This window comes from Salvia splendens, chromosome 2, assembly GCF_004379255.2.
Source record: "Salvia splendens isolate huo1 chromosome 2, SspV2, whole genome shotgun sequence".
NCBI classification, from domain to species: Eukaryota; Viridiplantae; Streptophyta; class Magnoliopsida; order Lamiales; family Lamiaceae; genus Salvia; species Salvia splendens.
Genome location: NC_056033.1, coordinates 1915194 through 1930247, shown reverse-complemented (window position 1 = coordinate 1930247; position 15054 = coordinate 1915194). Strand labels below are relative to the sequence as shown.

The 15054-nt window shown below is 35.4% G+C and overlaps 2 protein-coding genes across 2 annotated transcripts; both read right to left on the bottom strand.

The window, feature by feature from the left end:
• Positions 1 to 7936: 7936 nt before the first annotated feature.
• Positions 7937 to 10076, bottom strand: LOC121793126 (probable pectinesterase 29). Its single transcript, XM_042191314.1, has 5 exons — positions 9886 to 10076; positions 9471 to 9627; positions 9174 to 9386; positions 8407 to 8651; positions 7937 to 8099 (listed from the first exon to the last, which is right to left on the bottom strand). Exons 1-5 carry the CDS (start codon positions 10074 to 10076, stop codon positions 7937 to 7939), a joined length of 969 nt encoding a protein of 322 aa, XP_042047248.1.
• A 1255-nt stretch (positions 10077 to 11331) lies between these two features.
• On the bottom strand, positions 11332 to 13643 carry LOC121768525 (gamma-cadinene synthase-like). The gene is made up of 7 exons (XM_042165064.1): positions 13509 to 13643; positions 13168 to 13429; positions 12724 to 13087; positions 12420 to 12638; positions 12196 to 12334; positions 11850 to 12095; positions 11332 to 11755 (listed from the first exon to the last, which is right to left on the bottom strand). Exons 1-7 carry the CDS (start codon positions 13632 to 13634, stop codon positions 11459 to 11461), a joined length of 1653 nt encoding a protein of 550 aa, XP_042020998.1. The 5' UTR covers positions 13635 to 13643; the 3' UTR covers positions 11332 to 11458.
• Positions 13644 to 15054: the final 1411 nt, after the last annotated feature.

Below are 15054 nucleotides of genomic sequence, written 5' to 3'. Positions count from 1 at the left end.
AAAGTGAAATACCATTATAAATTATTCCTAGCATTTTCTTTTAGTTGAGCAAATTTGCAATTGCTACTTTCGATACGTAATTAATAAACTTACGGCACTATACAAATTAATTGCCTATGAAACACCACTATAAAAAAAATGTAGTTATAACGGTTATAATATATTGTTGTGAAATATCAAAGTCCGTAATATCAAAGAACAAATATATAGAAAAGAGGGTGAAAAATACATTTTCAATAATAAAAGTATACATATGCCCTCTAATGACAAATATGTGAAAATAGGGTGAAAACATGGTACTAATGTCCGAAAATAGTGCACTTGAGATAGGATTACTCCTATATCCAAGTACGGAATTAAAACCTCTAAAACACAAACCTAGCTAAGTCTAATGAATTGTTAGACATTCTTAAAATTAATTAATCAGTTAATAAGGAGATAGTTTGGATAGACAAATATAATGAAGGATGGCTATCCAAACTACCTCCTTATTAACTGATTAATTAATTTTAAGAATGTCTAACAATTCATTAGACTTAGCTAGGTTTGTGTTTTAGAGGCTTTAATTCCCAATGATTTTTATTATTGTGGGTAGTACTTGGATATAGGAGTAATCCTATCTCAAGAGTAGGGATGGGAAACATATCGAAATACCGAAATACCGGCATTATCATACCGAAAAAATATTGAAAATACTGAATTTTTGGTATACCGTGATTTTCGGTACGGTATGATACCTTACCGAAAGATTTCGGTAAGGTAACGGTATGAATTTTCATATACCGCGGTATACCGCTTTATACCGAAATTCGGTATATACCGTAAATTAAGGTATATACAATAAAATAAAAATATAATTATATATAAAATATATTTAATATATTTTTAAATAATAAATTTTATTGTGAAATATAAATATAATTATGAATAAAATATATTTAATATATATTTTTTAATTATAAAATATAAATAATATTCTAGAAACTCAAATTATCTATTTTCATTGATGTTGAAAGTATGGTATACCGCAAACGTACGGTATACCGAACTTTGGTACGGTATATCGAAAATGAGGTACGGCATCTGCATGGAAATTGGTCATGTATACGGTATGGTGGTTTCTGTAAGGTATACCGTACCTACCCACCCCTGCTCAAGTGCACTATTTTCGAACATTAGTACCATGTTTTCACCCTATTTTCACCTATTTGTCATTAGAGGGGCATATGTATACTTTTATTATTATCTACAAAAATGTATGAATTAAAAAAATTTATAATTATTTGAGCCAGATTAGTCCATTTTATTACCATCATCAAATTATAGCAGTACATTTTATTATCTTTGTAAAAAAAGAGAAAAACTTATAAATTATATACAAGTTTTAATGTGTAACTGGTAAAGTAAGAATGATGTATGGAAAAGATGGTGAAAATAGTGTTAGAGCATTAGCAATGAAGGTCCCTCTCATTCCACATCAGGGCCTATTTCCCTGCAATGGAAGGGCCCTCCCATTCCATTTCATTTCCACATCATCATTATTTTATTTTAATTTTTAGCACTTCTATATTTAATATGTTATCAAATTAAATAAATTTAAATACAAAAATATTAATAAGTAAAAATATTCGTTGTATTACAATATTGAAAAAAAAATATAACTAGATGCAAATTTAAATAAAACAAGAGAGAGGAATGCCATTCCACTCACTCATTCCATTCCATTCAACAAGATGCAAAATTTACCAAGCAAAGAAATGGAATTGAGGTAGGAATGTCATTTCATTCCACCATACCATGTAGGACCTCAATATTAGACTTTGTTCAAAGTTTGAAAATACTTCATCCATCCGTGAACACATGTCCCATATTTTTTTTTTCAGTCTATTCACTATTGCATATCTCTTTTTTTGTTATTTTTAATAAATTTACTAGCATTCTACTGATACAATGCACTCACAAATTTATTGTATAAACTTAATGTGTAAATGAAGAGTCAAAAACAGAATCGACGCGAGATTCACGAACAAATGTGAGACGATATTATTACGAATACAAAACAAACGAAGGTGATTACAACACACTATCACTTAGCTCGCTACTCAATCGGAGAATACAACTCGATTGTGGATCACTCACCTAGCTAGCTCAAGAATCACAAAGTGTATTCACTTCTCTATCTAGTTTCTTGAATCACACGAATATGGAGAAAAACAAGATGTGAAACTGAAAACTGAAGAAACTTATTGTTGTAACTGAACGAGCTGTTCAAATACAACGGTTGTTAGCCGAGCTTAATCGAGCTCGGTGTTGGAGAAGCTTAATCGAGTTCGGTGTTAGCCGAGCTTAATCGAGTTCGGTGTTAGCCGAGCTTAATCGAGCTCGGCCCTCAATAATGACTTGGGCCGATGGTTGGTCCAGCCACACCAAAACCCAACAAATCTCCACCTTGGCTGCATCCACCATCCGGCCAGCCAAAACTCCACCTTCACCAAAATTCCCTCATCTTCTTGCAGTCAAGTTAACCAAGTCTAAACAATGCTCGAACTTAGCACTTGGTAGGGGTTTAGTCATCATGTCAGCTGCATTTTCAGAGGTGTGGACCTTCTTGACTGCCACCACGCCTTTGCTTATCTCATCTCTTACAAAATGAAGTTTGATGTCGATGTGCTTACTTCTCTCATGGAAAGTCTGGTGCTTGGCCAAGCTAATGGCGCTGTTGCTGTCACACAAGATAGTTACAGCCTCTTGCACCACACCAAAATCCCCCAATATTCCCTTTAGCCATTTAGCTTCTTTAACCGCTTCTGCTAAGGATATATACTCTGCCTCCGTTGTAGAGAGCGCAACCACAGATTGGAGATTAGACTTCCAACTGATTGCTGTACCAAAGAGCTTGAAGATATAGGCAGATTGGGATTTTCTGCTATCAATATTTGCAGCATAGTCTGCATCACAGTAGCCTATGAGCTCATCCTCACCGTCTGCTGTGCAGAACAACAATCCCAAATCTTGCGTGCCCACCAAATACTTCATTATCCACTTCAAGGCTTGCCAATGTGTGCTACCCGGGTCTGCCATGTATCTGCTGGTCAGGCTTATGGCGTGTGACAGATCAGGCCGAGTACACAACATCATGTACATAATACTCCCAACAATACTTGCATAAGGCACCTTAGACATCAACTTCCTTTCCTGATCATTAGCTGGTTTCTGACTGACAGAGAGCTTGAAGTGTGGACTTGTTGTAGTTGATACCTTTCTAGAGTCAATCATCTGAAATTTGATTAACATCTTCTTGATGTAGCTATGCTGCATCAACCATAACTTCCTAGCAGCTCTCTCTCTTATGATATCCATGCCAAGAATTCTCTTTGCATTTCCCAAGTCCTTCATTTCAAAAGCTTCCTCCAAATCCTCCTTCACTTGCTTCACATCTGCCTTACTAGGGCCTGCCACAAGCATATCATCCACATAAAGTAACAAGTAAGCAACAGCTTTACCTCCCTTGTACCTTATGTAAACACAGCTATCAAAGGCAGATTTCTTGAAGCCAAGTCTCTCCATCTGCCTGTCAAAAGTCAGGTACCACTGCCGGCTGCTTTGTTTCAGTCCATAGAGGCTTCTCTTCAAACAACAGACCTTATCCTCATCTCCCGGCCTTATGAATCCTTGTGGCTGCTCCATATAGATTGTCTCCTCCAACTCACCATGCAAAAAAGCTGTTTTTACATCAAGTTGTTGCAATTCCCAATCTCTCCGAGCCACAATTGCCAAGAGTATCCTTATTGAGCTGTGTTTCACCACAGGAGAGAAGACCTCGGTGTAATCTATCCCCTCCTCCTGTGTGAAACCCCTTGCAACCAAGCGAGCCTTGTATCTGATACTATCATTCTCAGAGGCCTCCACCTTTTTCTTGTAAATCCATTTGCAAGAGATAGGTCTTTGTTGAATCTGTGATCTGAGAACTAGGATCCAAGTTTTGTTTTTGATGAGAGAGTCTATCTCATCCTTCATAGCCATTTTCCATTTCTCTTTGTCTTTGCTGCCAATAGCTTCCTTATAGGTGCTTGGTTCTGAGATCTCCAACTCCTCTGCAACACACAAGGCATAGTATACAAAATCTGCATCTCTGAACCTTGCTGGTGGTCTGATTTCCCTTCTGGTTCTGTCTCTGGCCAGAGCATATTGCTGAACTTGTGGCTCTGGATCAGAGACATCTGAAGTATTATCAGTAGGCTGCTCATTCTCCTCATCTGAGGACATCATTGGCTCTTGGAAATCAGCAGCATCTGAGGCTCTATGTTCTGGTTCAAGTTGATCAAAACTGACCCCAGCAGGTTCTGGAGTTGTCTCTGTCTGCAGAGTAGGCTTGAATGGCATAGTTGACTCATCAAAAATGACATCTCGACTGATGATGACCTTTTGATTTCCTTCTTCTGTGCACCAAAGTCTATATGCCTTAGCACCATCTTGGTAGCCAAGGAAAATGCATTTTAGTGCTCTAGGTTCTAGCTTTCCTTGCCTTGTGTGAGCAAAGGCTCTACAACCAAAAATCCTAAGCTTCTCATAACCTCCTAGGCTTCCATACCATCTGCCATCTGGAGTATCAAAACCAATGGCTGAGCATGGACATTTATTGATCAATTTGGCTGCTGTGGAGACAGCTTCTGCCCAGAATTTCTTAGGCACTCCAGATTCAAAAATCATGCATCTTACTCTCTCAAGGAGAGTCCTATTCATTCTCTCCGCGGTTCCATTTTGTTGTGGATTCCCCGGAGCTGTCCTATGCCTCTTCACTCCCCTTTGCACACAGAAGTTATCAAATTCCCTTGATAGGAACTCAAGCCCGTTGTCTGTCCTCAGACACTTCAAGCCATACCCTTTCTCAACTTCAACTGCCTTGTACCATACACTGAACTTGCTGAATGTGTCTGATTTCTCCTTGAGGATCCATACCCAAACCTTCCTGCTATAGTCATCTACTACACTCAAGAAGTACCTTCCACCACCTATGGAATTAACCGGGCTAGGACCCCATAGATCACTGTGACAATAATCCAGAGGTCTTGTGGAGTTGTGCTTTCCTGAGCCAAAAGGCAATTTCTTTCCTTTTCCCAGCAAGCAAGACTCACACATTTTTACACTCTCCCTATCATCACATGCAAAAACGCCCTTCTTGATCAATTCTTTAAGCCCTTTATCACCCACATGGCCTAATCTCTTGTGCCACAACACCAGATTCTGTTCCTCAGCAACATAGGAATCTCCCACAATGACCTCAGCCTCCAGATAATATAATCTATTTATCCTAGAGGCTGACATAACAATAGCACCACCATTCATAATCCTCATACTCCCACCAGAAAATACACAAGAAAATCCTTTCATTTCAAGCACACCAACAGATACAAGGTTCCTCTTAATAGTAGGTATATACCTTACTTCAGTCAGCAATTTAATAGAACCATCATGCACCTTAAAACGAATATTACCAATGCCTTTAACAACACACACCTGGTTGTTGCCGAGCAAGACTGATCCCTGTGCTTCAGTCAGGTTCTCAAACCATTTCTTGTGGCTGCATATGTGGAAAGAGCACCCGGAGTCCACGATCCAAGAGTCTGCAATGGGCTTCTCAGTCACATTCATGACCTGAGCCGGCTCCAAATCTGCTGCACAGTCAGCAGTGTTCTGATCAGAGTCGCCATTAGCTTGCTTCTTCTTTAAGGCCCAGCAATTTTTCTTGATGTGCCCAGGTTTCTTGCAATAGTTGCAAGACCTGGACTCCTTCTGATCCCACTCCCTTTGGCCTTTTCCTTTCCATTTTTCAGAACCCTGCCTCTTCCATTTTTCAGGTTTCTTGATATTGGCTTTCACGTTCAAGCTTTCCCCAGCCTGATCACGCAGTCTTGTTGAAGAACTCTGAAAATCCTTCAATTTCAGGGCCGAATACACCTCTTCATGGGTGATCTTGGAGTCTCTTCCAAGGAGTATAGCGTCCTTGAATTGTTCGAAGCTCTTCGGTAATGAATTGAGAAGCATAAGTGCTTTATCTTCATCCTTGATCTGCTCATCGATGTTCTCCAGATCATCCACGCATTTACCAAAATCTTCGAGCTGCTCCAAGATGCTCTTCGCCTCTGATATCTGGAAGGTGAAAAGCTTCTGTTTCAGATGAAGGCGATTTGCAAGAGACTTCGTCATATAGATGGACTCAAGCTTCCTCCACACTGCCGCAGCGGTCTCCTCCTTCGAAACCTCCCTCAGGACTCGATCGCTGAGACTCAGGATCAGAGTGCTATACGCCTTTTGTTGAAGTTCTTGAGCCTTTGGATCGACCTTTTCATCCGCACCCTTGGCGGTGTCGGCCTCCCCATTTTTGACGATTTCCCAAAGCCCTTGTTGCATCATCACGGCCTTCATCTTCAATCTCCATAGACCGAAGTCATTCTTGCCCGTAAACTTCTCCAATTCGAATTTCGCCGTAGACATCGCGCCGATTTCTTTCCTTTTCCCACAGACGGCGCCAATTTGAAGAGTCAAAAACAGAATCGACGCGAGATTCACGAACAAATGTGAGACGATATTATTACGAATACAAAACAAACGAAGGTGATTACAACACACTATCACTTAGCTCGCTACTCAATCGGAGAATACAACTCGATTGTGGATCACTCACCTAGCTAGCTCAAGAATCACAAAGTGTATTCACTTCTCTATCTAGTTTCTTGAATCACACGAATATGGAGAAAAACAAGATGTGAAACTGAAAACTGAAGAAACTTATTGTTGTAACTGAACGAGCTGTTCAAATACAACGGTTGTTAGCCGAGCTTAATCGAGCTCGGTGTTGGAGAAGCTTAATCGAGTTCGGTGTTAGCCGAGCTTAATCGAGCTCGGTGTTAGCCGAGCTTAATCGAGCTCGGCCCTCAATAATGACTTGGGCCGATGGTTGGTCCAGCCACACCAAAACCCAACAGTAAAAATAATCCACATTCCAATAACTTTTTAATCCACTTTCCTTTTTAAAATATAAGCTGCCGAGCTGGGTCCAAATCGGATATTCACGGACAAATCTATTTATCTCAAATGCGTGTCCCTTCTAAAACTCTTTTTCAATTTGGGCCTTGCATAGCTGGGCCACGGCAAACTTAACCGGTTCCAAATATTTAACATTTGGGCTGTTTTACATAAATTGATCGAAGCCCAATGTTTAATTTCATATATTTCGCATTAACTCTGTCCATTAAAGATAAAACATTTAAATGTCTTAATACAAAATTGATAAAATAAGAAATATATAGAAAGAAAAGTTTGTTAGTGGAAAATTAATCCCATCTTATTAGAGGTAAAGAAATTTCCTAAAAGGGAAAGTTTTATTTTCAAGAGACGAACCAAAAAGGAAAGAATTTCTATTTTTAGGGGACAAAGAGAATAATGAATTTTTTATTTTTATTTTTATTTTTATAGACTAAAGTCTATTTGATCCTAAAAATATGATAATTTTACGATTTTTGTTCAGAAAATTATTTTGAGGATATTTGTATTCCAAACAAACGAAAATGGACAAAACTAACAGTCAAACATAATAAAGTCATTTTTTGTATCTAATTAGTATAATAATACATGATTAACTAGAATTTTCAATATTTCTTAAATAACTAACCATAAAGAACATCGTCTTCTTCTTCATTTCATCCAAGAACACTCTACGATCCAAATCACTCTTTCTTCTCTCTCATTCACCTCAAGAATACTCCAAAACCTCTAGTTCTCCAAAAAAATGGTACAAATGCTCGAAAATATTGCCAAAGCACTTGAGAGTTGAGATGTGATTGCTCCTATATCCATAGGGAACTAAAGTCTCAATAACACAAACCTAGCTAAGTGTAATGAATTGTTATAGACACTCTTAAAATTAACTAATCAATTAATAATAAGGTAGTTTGGACAGCCATCCTTCATTATCAATGTAAGAAATACTTGTTAGATATTGTAACTCCGCTTGGCCTAATGTTTTCTTCCACTTCACTCGGCTCGACTTGTCCGAACCTAATCCGCGGCATTGTTCCTCAACAAAGGTTAACTTATATCTGCATCACACAATAAAGATTAACTTATACTCCCTCTGTCCCATTAAAAATGAAACGTTTTCCTTTTCGGATTGTCCCATTAAAAATGAGACATTTCCTAAAATGGAAACAAACTATTTTTTCATCTCTGTTACTTTACTCTCTTCATTAACACACAAAACAACACTACACAAAATATCGTGTCGATTTCCAAATGTTGCATATTTAATGGGACGGAGGGAGTACTATATATCTAGCAAGCTACCATCCATAGTAAACATCGGATGGATTTGGGATTTTGAATGATAGGAAATGGAGAAGTACTTACACATCATTATTCCAAGAATCCCATCCCTGAGGAAGGATGATATCTGAGAGGAACGAATTGTAGAATATGACTCTGGAATAAGGCCTCCATGCTCTTCCAAGATACACCTTGGCATTTCCAATCACATTGCAATTTTTGAAAACAAAACCAGTATTATTATTTGGGTTTTCTCTTCCTTGAGCAGTGATGTAACCTACAAAGTTGTCATCTAGCTGTGAATCAGGATCCACTGATATGGTGCAGTCCTACACCAATGGAAAACAAATCATTAGTTAGTCCTACTAGTAATGTTTGGATATAATTTTCAACAAATTTGACCATACAAACAAAAAAGAAAAAAATTTGGAAGGGGCAATCTTCATGCTAATTTGGTAGACATGTTAAGATAACACAAGATAATTCAAGTAAAATGGACTTTTTAGGTAAGAATCAAGATAAAATTCTAGGATAAACTACCATTTTTAGTTGATGAATTAACTAGACAAATGAATTAATTCATTGTTGGTTTTGGTGGGCCGCAATGGGCCTAAGCTCCAAACATGGGCCATATGGATAAAACATCTTATCTACCATACACTCAAAGATAACTCAAGTTGATTAGCCTACCAAACAAGCACACAATTCAGTCTAGTAAGGTATGAAGATAATTTTTAACAAATTCGACAATTTAGAAAAGTAAAATCGTCATGCATGTATAATACTTCATTAAAGAAAAAAAAAATCAATGAAGCAAAAAATTAAATGAAATTTAGAATTTGGTTTGGTACCTCATATAAAGATCGTCCATTCCCAAATATAAAATCAACACCACCGGTGATGTTGCATCTCTTGATATAATGCCGGCCATCGTAATCGTACAATGTGTCTTGAAACCCCGAAAAACTACAATCATACAAAGCCGATTTGTCGCCGGCGATCCTCGCCGCCAACGCTATCTTAGCCGGATTTCCGCCCTTCCTTAGTGGATAATTGTAGGAGTTCTGTTGAATAGAATACTCATTCACTATAACCAAATTAAAAAATAGATTAAATTCCTAGAAAAAATAAAATGAAATTGTTCTTACCACAAAATTGATTCCTGTGACAAGAATATTATCAGCCAAGGAATCAAAAGTTGCAGAATCGAATATAGAGTCGATTGCACCCCAAACAATTGAAGTTTTCCCATATTCTCCTTTTAGATGAATAAATGGCTTGTCTGTAGGGATTTTCACCTGCTCACTGCACACATCAAACACACACTTACTCAGAAAACATATGGAAATTAATATCTCAAAACTTTAATAATAAAATTCAGAATATATAGGCCTGACCAAAAACAAATTTCTGCATCCGTTGCATATTGCATATGGAACTAGGATTGTAACAATTGATGGGCAAAATTAAAGTTTTTTTTTTCAGAAAAATATTTGGATGATTAAAAGGAGAAGAGCACAAATACAATAATAAAAATCGCAAATTGAGATAAAAAAAATATACTTGTAAATCCCAGCCTTGATATCGATGACGATCCAATTATTATTGTTTGATGGCACAGAATCAATGGCTGCTTGAACAGTAGAGAAGCTCCATGGCACATACACTATTTTGGCAGCTTCTAATTCACTTGTAAAACCTAAAGAAAATCCCAAAACTATAAATGCCAATATATTTTGCAGAAGACTCGCCATTTTACATTAAATATTGGCGAAGAGGATTTGAAGGTTATGGCGAAGTATAAATGAGAATATTGATCTTATTATATATCCGTTTCTTTTCTTTTTATGGTAATGAATCCATTTCTTTATTTCAGCTACTCTTACATTTCGTAGTTTCGTATTTATGTTACTACTAGTATTTAATTATGGCTTATATTTGGTTAAAAAGGAAAAGAAAAAGAAACTTCGTTATTCCACGTGCAAATGCATCAAATCTTTATGGCATAAAATTAACATCAATAAATTTGAAGATTTCTTACCTAGATAGGCGTAGTTTGGTCAATTTTAGCGTTAGGACCGTTTTGTCAAAAAATTACATATGTAAATATAATTAAAATATTTTTTTTCAAAGTAAAATATATTTCCTGATTTACTTGATGATATTTTGAGGGAACTTGATGATCTTATTAGATTATGATATTATATTTTGGAGAAATGATATGCTATATATCTTATGTGAGCACCATTATCGTTTGATGCACGTTGTTGTTTGTTTTATTTTAGCATTCATTTTGATTTTCATACATTAAAAATTGTTATTAGTATTTTTAATTTTACAAGATTCATAAAAATCAAAGTTCAATTCTCTTGTTTGATCTATAATGTCAAACAAATGAATAAAAACATATCAAAATTTGATTTTTTTGAAATGCGTTAAACGTGCATAAAATGAAAAGTAATACTTATAAGGTACTGATATATCATTTCCCTTATTTTGCGTTTAATACAACATTACAATTATGGTTATCTGTACAAAAAAGGGAGTGTTATTAAATGTAACATTGCAATGATCTGTACATAAAAAGGAAAAAAGTTGACCCATATGTACTGACACAATTTTCATTTGGGTTTGTCATACAAACATTTCTCACTTTTCCTTTTTAGTAAGTAGTAGTTTCACACAATTAGTATTTATATGTACATTACACATGTAACGTGATACCGTCTCTAAAATTCAAGAACTACTGTATTAATTAAGAGTCGCAAACAAGCGTACACATAAGTAGTTGATAATAATAATAATACATTACACAATAGATTTAGGACGTCTCCTAACAAACAAGCGTACACATAAGTTATTTGTACATAGATCTTTCAAAGATCCGGTCATATATATAATATCATATCTTGATCCCATTTAATATGTAGTGGTATGTTACAAAATTGCCATTTTTTAAACTTCAAAGAGAGAAAATAGGATCATAATAAGCTATATAAGATTGTATTAAAAAGATAAACACATCTCAAAATGAGATTTTTTTTCATTCATACGAGCTAACTTGAACATTACGAACTTACACAAAATACACTAAGAACTTTTTCGAACAAATTTATTAACCCAAATATAAAACTAATCAAATGGGTATTGGATTGATAAAGAGAGCAATAGCAGTTGTCTTGCCCACTTGAGGATCTGTATAAGCGTCTCCATTATTGTGGTTGTAACTCGCATCGCACATTCGAGCATAGTAGAGAAACTGAAGGGCGATTTCTCGAGGCACAAACGCTGTCTCGACCCATTCCTTGTTCACATCCAGCCATGCTTCCTCAACTCGTCGTGCAAACTCTGATATCGTCTCTTGCTTCGTTACGCCATGTTGTTTCATGTAGCAATCGATCGCAGTCAACACTTGCCCTCCTTTACTCTCGCGCTTCAAATTTATTCATCAAATATTGGACCAATATTAATTGAATCTTCACAAATAAATATGTACTATGAAATAGAATCAATCTTAAGTAACTTACATGATGAGAGCCTATGTCGTCCCAATATCTACCGATCATACCAGTCGATATCGCGATTTTGGGCTCACTCTTCATCCACTCAATAGTTTCTTGGGTGAGAGATTTGAAACCAGGAATAATAGCAGCAAACATGATAAATATACAACTGGTTATCTCTGAGTTTTTAACATAGTCTTCAAAAGGAGGCATTTTTCTTTCCATAACCCACTTTAGCTCTTGATTGTAAGCCCTTCCAAGTTGTTGCACCTAATTCATTCATCATAATACAATTATATTTTTCAGAATCAGTTACTAACATTTAACAACTTGCATTTTTTTAGAGATACATATGTATAGTACTACTAACCGTTTCTTTGAAATAAGGAGTTGCGAATGCTTTCCCAAGTTTGAGGGCGTCGCGTTCATAGTCTTGGCATGTACTCATAATAAAACGATAAACAGTTCTCATGTATTCCGGGAGTCGATCGACTTCATCCATATTCCACCTACAATTCAATTTAATTAAAATCAAACCATACATATTATAAATAGAAATATATTATGTACATTAGTACATATAACATGACTTACTTGTCTAAGATATCAGTAAAAAGTTGGGCTTCATTGAGTGTAGCATAATTATCATATGTATCATCCATCATTCCAATAATTTTTATGCATTTGGTGAGTCCCATTCGAACATAAGAGTACTGAGGTTCATAATGGTATCCCGCACACCACATATACGCCTCCACCAATCGATCTCTTATATATGGTAATTTCGATTTCAGATCAAATTCATTCCACCACCTTTTTTCAAGAAAAAAATATAGAAGATATTAATTATAATAAATTAAATAGGCACACCTAATCTTGAAATAATAGTAATATATACCTAGAGAGCTGGGAGAGTTCTTTCTTGTATAACTTCTGCAAAAAGTTGAAGTTAAGTTTAGCTAATTTGAGAAGAAGTTCATTTCTTGAGGGATCTTTTTCATATATAGAGATGAAAATTCGTGCGTAGACGGCGGGAACATCTCTATGAAGCGGGCGCTCCAAAGCGCGCTTCACTCTATCTTTAAGGTGAGACTCTAACTCCGCTTTGCAACTACTCAAGTAACGCCTTGTAAAATCGGCAGCCTCGTGTAGTATCTTCTCGTCGTTAAATCGAACATGAGCTGCTTCGTACAGGCTTAACATTCCCTCAACGCCGCCTTCTTCGAACATACCATCCTTGTTAACAAACTTGTTGAAAACATCTGTTACATTAATTCAATCAATTAAATTCGATCACCATATAGTAGTACTATATATTAATAGATGCCTAGCTAGATTATACCGCAAGAAATGTGATGGCGGTGTTGCCTGAGCAAGCGAAATCCAAGTGCTGTGGTGAATAAATCCGAACAGTGAAGGTCATCGTCGTCATGTTTGATTTGTTTGAGTTTGTGTTCGATTTCGGTCTCGAAAAGATAGGCTAATCCCAACCGCTCAATCGTGTCGATTAGTATCAATTGGTTGAGAGGAGTTGTTTTTTCCATGAGCATGTCTCTTGCTTCTTCCTTTAATTCTTCTATTGCTTCTTCGTACTTTCCTCGTTCCTGAATATTAATTGTTCAACACAAATTAAATTTGTATATATGGAAATTAATTAACAAATATGTGTAGTACTATGTATACCTGGTCATCAAACGAAGTGTAATTAGAGAAAGTATCTCCCCAAATGCTTGGCACATGATTGGTCACAAGTGGCCTTACATCCCTCACACAACTTGAAGTCTCAGATATAATACTATATGTTGCCATTCTGTTGTGAAAAATTAATCTCTCTGTGTGAAATGGTAGACTTGCTCACCAATTTATACTCTCAAGTCTCAACCAAAAGGGTCTATATTAATGTTATTGCATTATTGGTAGGTCAACATGGTATACAATAGTACTACATTGAAATTGTCACACGCTTATATACTATATTGAAAATTTTATAGGAGTAAAATTTATATCTTTACCTAAACAAAATTTTTGATATACCAAAATTTGGTATATATCAAATTTTTTATATGAATAATTTCAATATCGATATGTTATTGGTGTCTCATATAGTATATGTTGTGTTTAAAAAAAATTTAAATTAATTATTTATTTATGGTGAACAATCTAATAAAATAGATAATTAATTACTTGTGAAAGAGAAAGAGTATATAGTTTTCGAGCGGTGGGATGGAGAGAGGAGAGATTTTTCAAAACTAATAATGTCCACCTCACATAGCATATGTTGTGTTTTATAATAATCCTACTATCATCTACAAGGTCCACTAACGAAAAGATCGCATTCTCTATGTTCGGAAATGAGCACGTTTCTTGAAAACGACTTTATTTGTGCCCACCTCATAAATATGAATATTATGATAGCCAGAAATATTACTTCAAATTGCGTGGTCCAATAATATTTACAAGTAAAAATTTTTGTGACCTTTCCTTAAATGTCCCGTCTATCATTATAACCAAAATATTGCCTTCACATAATAAAACACATGCAGAAATTTATGAAATGAATAATTTATTCAATGTCTAATTTGAGAAGTGGAGATTGTCGGTGGCATAACTGTCCAGAACAACCATATACTCCCCGTTTCATAGAAATAGGACTTTGAGAATGACATGAGTTTTAATACAAAATTAATAAAATAAGAGAAAAAATGAATAAAGTTAGAAAAGGGAAGAGAAAAAATAGTGGAATAAGTGTTAGGGGATTGTGGGATCCATTTTCTAAAATGAAAAGTTATTAATTTTAGAAAATGGACTAAAAAATATCTATTTTTAAGAAATGATAGAAGCATATGATCATTATGTAAATAAATAAGTTTAGATGCATATTATATGAGAAGGATTGAGTAGTTTATTAGACAAAATGATTAAATGAACTCTTAAAATGTTCTGTGAGATTTAAATTTTAAGTATTATTTTTCTTAACATTATTGTTTTTTGTATTTTTTAGTCGAAATCGACTTTTTAATATTTGAACTTTTATTATTTTATTTACTAATTGCATTTGTATTTCTCTTTCATAATTAAAAACAATTTTATTGATATTTTATATGTTTCTAAAATACTTCATTAATCACATTCTTAGATATTTGTATGATATGAAATATTATATTCATTACTGTAAGTAACTTATAATTTATTAACTATTAGACATAATATACTAAGCCGTTGAGAGTTC

Excerpts from the sequence above, each read along its gene's own strand:
- LOC121793126 (XM_042191314.1), bottom strand. The coding sequence starts at position 10,076 with ATGGCGAGTCTTCTGCAAAATATATTGGCATTTATAGTTTTGGGATTT. Across the intron at positions 9,628-9,885 it reads ATCAAGGCTGGGATTTACAA|TGAGCAGGTGAAAATCCCTA; the intron begins GTATATTTTTTT and ends TGATGTGTGCAG. Across the intron at positions 8,100-8,406 it reads GATTCTTGGAATAATGATGT|ATATAAGTTAACCTTTGTTG; the intron begins GTAAGTACTTCT and ends TGTGTGATGCAG.
- LOC121768525 (XM_042165064.1), bottom strand. The coding sequence starts at position 13,634 with ATGGCAACATATAGTATTATATCTGAGACTTCAAGTTGTGTGAGGGAT. Across the intron at positions 12,096-12,195 it reads CTCCTTATTTCAAAGAAACG|GTGCAACAACTTGGAAGGGC; the intron begins GTTAGTAGTACT and ends TGAATGAATTAG. Across the intron at positions 11,756-11,849 it reads ACGACATAGGCTCTCATCAT|CGCGAGAGTAAAGGAGGGCA; the intron begins GTAAGTTACTTA and ends ATAAATTTGAAG.